The 6,367-nt window shown below is 44.3% G+C and overlaps 1 protein-coding gene across 1 annotated transcript in view; it reads left to right on the forward strand.

Annotated features, from left to right (window-relative positions):
• Nucleotides 1-5,066, forward strand: part of rbl2 (retinoblastoma-like 2 (p130)) — a 42,173-nt gene extending 37,107 nt beyond the window's left edge. Inside the window, exons 14-21 of the mRNA XM_023985980.2 lie at nt 541-771; nt 984-1,246; nt 1,475-1,651; nt 1,811-1,882; nt 2,079-2,175; nt 2,293-2,555; nt 2,682-2,855; nt 3,138-5,066. Coding sequence (XP_023841748.1) covers nt 541-771; nt 984-1,246; nt 1,475-1,651; nt 1,811-1,882; nt 2,079-2,175; nt 2,293-2,555; nt 2,682-2,855; nt 3,138-3,305 — 1,445 coding nt within the window. The 3' untranslated portion in view covers nt 3,306-5,066. The remainder of the gene's footprint in view (nt 1-540; nt 772-983; nt 1,247-1,474; nt 1,652-1,810; nt 1,883-2,078; nt 2,176-2,292; nt 2,556-2,681; nt 2,856-3,137) is intronic.
• Nucleotides 5,067-6,367: the final 1,301 nt, after the last annotated feature.

Below are 6,367 nucleotides of genomic sequence, written 5' to 3' on the forward strand. Positions count from 1 at the left end.
CACAGCTGTGACGATCATTTACAATAATTCCCTTGGGAGATAAATGACTGGCATTTGATTGTAAGGAATTCTAGGTCTGGTGAGCAGATGGACTTGAGTTCCTGTATGTTGTTAGGATTACACCATGAGCCGTTAATCATGAAGCATACACCCCCGCCCTTCCTCTTCCCAGAGAGGAGTTTACCTCTATCTGCGTGATGCATGGAGAAACCAGGTGGCTGAACCGATTCTGACAACATATCCAGAGAGAGCCATGTTTCCGTAAAACAGAGAATGTTACAATCTCTGATGTCTCTCTGGAAGGCAACCTTTGCTCGAATTTCATCTCCCTTGTTGTCAAGAGACTGGACATTAGCGAGTAGTATACTCGTGGGCGACGTGCACGTCTACGGAGCCAGAACAGGAGGCCACTCCGTCTGCCCCTTCTGCAGTGCCGTTGTTTTGGGTCGGCTTCTGGGATTAGGTCCATTGTCCTGGGTGGTGGTCCAATTAACCATGTCAAGTTAACCATGTCACTCCTCCCTTTCCTCTCCCCCCCAGGTGTGTCCACCACCACCATGTTGGACCGCTACAGCTGCCCCACCACGGGCTCGGCCAGGAGACGGCTGTTTGTGGATGTGTCCTGCGACGCCCCCTCGGACCCCTCCACCACCACCCCTACTACCAACCTCAGGACCTCCCAGGCCATCCCTGCTGGACAGACGGTGGTCACCATGGCAACGGCCAAAGTTACCGCTAACAACGGACAGACGGTCACCATACCTGTGCAAGGTGACATTTGCAGATGAATTACTGTACAGTATGTCATTATGTTTTTTTGTACACCTTATGCCCCTACTGCCAAATTACTGTATGACTCCTATATGCATTATATAGGGGGGTTTCTGACTCCAATGCAGCATGCAGGTTGCTACACTATGATGAATCCTATACAATTATTTCATATTATAAATGAGCAATATCATGCTCTCTGACCTTTTTAGGAATAGCCAATGAGAACGGAGGCATCACCTTCTTCCCTGTCAAGGTCAGTGTGACGGGACAAGGTACGGCCACGCTCCAGCCCCTGTCTGCCCAGTCCCTGACTGGCACTTTGACCAGCCAACCACAGACCACCACCACCCTGAACAGTCCCACTCTACAGGGCAGCCACGCCGCCGGCAAGCCAATCAAGAAGCCGGCAGCCCAGGGCCCGTCCAATAACGGGCCTCAGAAAAAGAGTTCCCTCTCGCTGTTCTTCCGCAAGGTAAGGGAACACAAACACCATCTTCATCTGGCACGGAATTTAAAGGGATACTTCAGGCATGTTACAAATCTAACTCATCTTTTGGATATGGATAAAATCGTTTGGATCCGTCCTAGTAGTCTGTTTCTGCCCAAGCTTTAAGAACCCTACAACTATAGTGCTTCATACCATAAATTATAGATTTTTTCTTGAGTTTAAAGACTTAAAGCCACTGTGCTGTGCCAACAGGTGTACCACCTGGCCAGTGTGCGTCTCAGAGACATGTGTGCCAAGCTGGACATCTCTAGTGAGCTGCGGAGGAAGATCTGGACGTGTTTCGAGTACTCTTTGGTGCACTACACAGAGCTCATGATGGACCGACACCTAGACCAGCTCCTCATGTGTGCTGTGTACGTCATGACCAAGGTAGGTTAGATTGTGTGTGTGTGGGATGTTTGTGTGGGGCGGGGGTTATGGGTGTGCGTGTGCATAAGGTACTGTACCATGCAGTTTATGTGTAGCATGCAGATTGTTTGTGTGTCCTCTTCCTAAAGACTTGTATTTGTGTTTCCTACCGTTGTTAAGGTGACCAAAGAGGACAAGTCCTTCCAGAACATCATGAAGTGTTACCGCTCTCAGCCCCAGGCCAGCAGCAGCGTGAGTAATGTAGTAGGGCCTTATGGCTAGGGTCAGGAGATTTTCCTGACCAGTAATAACTCCAGGCTCTAGTTTGAGCCTATTGTACTGTGGCAGCGTCATTGTTTTTCCCTTATAGACACTGGAGTATTGTCAGTTGGAAGGAATAGTGGCAAAGCTATCATTGGACCACCAGCTGTCTGATTTTGTTTACCAGGTCTACAGGAGTGTGTTGATCTCTGGGAGGAAGAGACGTCACTCAGGAAGCAGTGAGGGAAATGGACAGAGCTCTCCTACACAGACCAGCCATGAGGGTGGGAACACAAACACACACACACACACACACACACACACACACACACACACACACACACACACACACACACACACACACGCTATTTTCCATCTCCCTTTCTCTCTACGCTCCTTAGGAAGTGGAGACAGCAGCCCCGTACCCATGCGTTCCACCAGCACCCTACCCACCCCTCAGCCTGGCAGCACCCCATCCACCCCCACCCTGGCCCCCTCCACCTTCCTCTCCTCATCCCTCCCTCCCTCCCAGGAGCAGGAAAAGGAGGGGGGAGTGGTGGGGGAGGAGGAGCGAGGAGACCTCATACACTTCTACAACCGGGTCTACATCAAACAGATGCGCCACTTTGCCCTGCGCTACTCGCCCAGCTCATCCTCTGCAGGGGTGAGAGAGAGAGAGAAAAGAAGGAAGTTATGTTTACAAACTAGCCTCTATTCTGCAAACCTTTCACTTTTTGCATTGTCTTTTGTTTTGAAAACGAACTCTGCTGCGTGTGTTTATCCTTGACAGCTAGAGTCTCCTCCCCTGTGCCTGTACCCCTCCCTGAGGACCAGCTCCCCTCGCAGGGTCCTCCTGTCCCACAACCACTCCATCTATATCTCTCCCCATAAGGCTAGTGACATCCCCCCCACCGCTACCGCACAGGACAAGATATTCTACTACATCTGCAGCGGCCCAGCCAACGTGAGTCACAAGTACACGCACATACATTACTCATGCACACACAGCACAGTATTTTTCAAAGCCTTACAGTGGCTAATTGATTGGTTGAATCAGGTGTGTTAATGCTGGAGTAGAACAAAAGCCTACACTCCCTATAGTGGAGCTTCAGGACCAGGTTTTGATGGCGTCTCGTACTAGTGTCCTTAATCTAAAAGCCCTAACTGTTTCTGGAACCTTACCTGACCTATGATGATGATGAACCTCCCTAACCTGTGTCTCTGACCTCTATCTCTTTATATGCAGCGCCTGGCGGAGATCAACAGTATGATCCGCACCGGGGAGACGCCCACCAAGAAGCGCAGCATGCAGCTGGAGGAGGAGCCGTCCCCCAAGAGGTTGTGTCCGAACAACCAGACAGCCCTCTTCCGCAGGCTACAAGACGTGGCCAACCATTGTAGCTCCTCCCACTAAGGTTGAAAACACCCCCTTCAGAACACACCACTGGCTGAAGTCGGTAGTCACCATACTAGACTGCCATGTTAGAAACAAATAAACTGGCAACATCATCAATATCAAAATTGATGAGGATACATTTGTTTTTCATAAAGGATAAGATCTTCTAGTCTAAGGTTAGTATGATGGTTTAAGTTCAGAGTTAGCCTGAACTATTGGTGGTTGGTAGTTAAACATCAGATTTTAGGTTACTTCCGTCTGTTCTAGCATGGCCAGATTGTGAGTCCCTTAACACCATATTTTTCTATATACACCGAGTGCACAAAATATTAGGAATACCTTCCTAATGTTGAGTTGCTCCCCCCATTTTGCCCTCAAAACAGTCTCAATTCGTTGGGGCATGGACTACAAGGTGTCGAAAGCGTTCCAAAGGGATGCTGGCCGATGTTGCCTCCAATGCTTCCCACAGTTGTATCAAGTTGGCTGGATGTCCTTTGGATGGTGGACCATTCTTGACACACAGGAAACTTGATAGTGAAAATCCCGGCGGCGTTGCAGTTCTTGACACACTCAAACTGGTGCGCCTGGCATCTACTACCATAACCTGTTCAAAGGCACTTAAATACACAATCCACGTCTCAATTGTCTCAATGCTTAAAAATCCTTATTTAACCTGTCTCCTCCTCTTCATCTACACTGATTGAAGTGGATTTAACATCAATAACGTATCATAGCTTTCACCTGGATTCACCTGGTCAGTCTATGTCATGGAAAGAGCAGGTGTTCTTAATGTTTTGGACACTGTGTATGTCCAGAGTCGAATATATTTTGTCTAGAATACACAGCAATTACAGAATGGACCGCCATTGTTGTGGAGCTTTGCAAGTTTGCATATATGGTGGAGTATAATTCAAAATCACATGCATTTTGAAGTGTATTCTATCAGTGTTACTAACTTGCTCATGCTCAGAATTTAGCTGTTCTATATACTATGAATGAATTCCTTTCAGTGTTTTGATATTCTTCTTGAGACAAAATCCATCATTACACTCATATTCAGTATGTATTTAGGATTTCATATCTCAGAAGTTTATAAGATGAGTTTTTTAATGAGTTGCGTCAGAAGAGAAGAAAGCACTTAACAATGACCATGTTCTTAAAATATTTTGTACATTGTTTGGCCTTGAGTACATGCAAGCATTTCAAATAAGTATTTTTAAAGCTTTTGTAACACTGCCGGGTTTCTTTTCCAAAGTCTTTGAGCTAAATTTTATGTTGTTATTTTGTGTATAATTATTTAACTAGGCAGGTCAGTTAAGGACAGACTCTTATTTTCAATGACAGCCTAGGAACAGTGGGAAGGAACTGCCTTGTTCAGGGGCAGAACAACACATTTTTACTTTGTCAGCTCAGGGATTCAATCTTGCAACCTTTTGGTTACTAGTCCAACACTCTAACGACTAGGTTACCTGCCGCCGTAACATATGTATGCTATTTTTCTAACTTTAGATATGTTAGCAAGAAACAGTAACTTTCCTTTTTAGCAATGACGATACTTAGTAGTAGAATCACTGACAACAATATTTGTTTTCTGTCTCATGTAGCTTCCATTAATTATACGGTAATACTTTTAGTATCCAATACATTTTATAATTGTGTTGTTAGTCACAATGGCATGTTATCGTTTTGTTGATCAGCAACTGAAAAGTCATGGCAAATGTCTTTGTATTAACATTGTTGTAAAAAAAAATACAAAATAAAGCATATTATTTTATCGTAGGCAGTGTGATTAGTGCCTTTATCCTTTTCTGAAGCAATTAATTTAAGCYATGTAGTACTTGTCTTTGTTTAACTTGTCTTTCCTTTAAAAATAATCATCCTTTGGAAATAAAAAGATCTACTTAGGAACCATACAAAAGTGCCCTTAATTCATCACAAGATGTTATGTTTGTGATTGTCAGTAAGCTCACCACTAGATGTTCACCACTAGATGGTGCTGTATGTATATCCAGTAGTAAAATACTACGGTGAGATGACCTGAGGTCTTTACAAAGTACAGAATCACTGAATCACAAAAATCACAGACTTCTATAATGTGTGAGGAGTATACAGGAGGACAGGGATTGTGCTTTATGTGAATGTCTTTGTTGTTAGTTTTTCAATTAGGCATTCAACTGTCTCCACATGTACATATGTCAATGTTGTTCCTTCTCTTGTGTTGCTAGTGCTTTTGTCTGGGAATACCATGAGCCAATAGTTTATCAGATCATAATAATACGCATTTTCTCTACACAACATCTGATTTGTAAGGGGGACAGTCCGACCGCAGCTGTTGAKGATAGCCAGGGCTGAAACCTGACTAGGTCATAAGCAGCAGGTAGCATAGCGATTAAGAGCATTGCGTCAGTAACCAAAAGGTTGCTGGTTTGAATCCACGAGCTGACTAGGTGAAAATTTGGTTGATGTGCCCTTGAGCAAGGCACTTAACCCTAATTGCTTGTGTAAGTCACTCTGGATAAGAATGTCTGCTAAATTACTAAAATGTAAATAAGCAATGTGCCATAATCCCATCTCTTAACTTCAATGGTACAGAATACAAAGCTTCCTGCTCTTGAACTGAAATATGTCAAGGTTACGATAATCACAACATGGACAGTGGTGTGTTATGTTGTGACTTTGACAAAGCTCTGTCCACAGCAAAGATACCGGGGTTAAAGATACCTTCAATAAACCCAACTAAAAGGCATTCACACAACAAAATGTGACTATGGCTATGTCACAGATGTAACTAATTGCCTATAATTTAAATGTATTAATTGACTCTAATGGAAATTAAATAATTGACTATTTAAGTGGTCATCTGTACTATATTTAACCCTTTGTTCTGTCTTGTTGAGAAAGTGGTGAATGTATTTGACAGACAAAAACTACAAGGAAAGCAGACGGCTGCTTCCTGGGCTGCACCACTTCCTGTGCTTTTCACTTATTTTCTTTTGAACCGTTTTATTTGTATGGTTTATTGAATGCTTGTTTCTGAGAATGTGTGAATGTGTTCAGATAATTTCCCCGGCTGAGAGGTG

The sequence above is a fragment of the Salvelinus sp. IW2-2015 genome, linkage group LG4q.1:29 (genome assembly GCF_002910315.2).
Source record: "Salvelinus sp. IW2-2015 linkage group LG4q.1:29, ASM291031v2, whole genome shotgun sequence".
NCBI lineage: Eukaryota > Metazoa > Chordata > Actinopteri > Salmoniformes > Salmonidae > Salvelinus > Salvelinus sp. IW2-2015.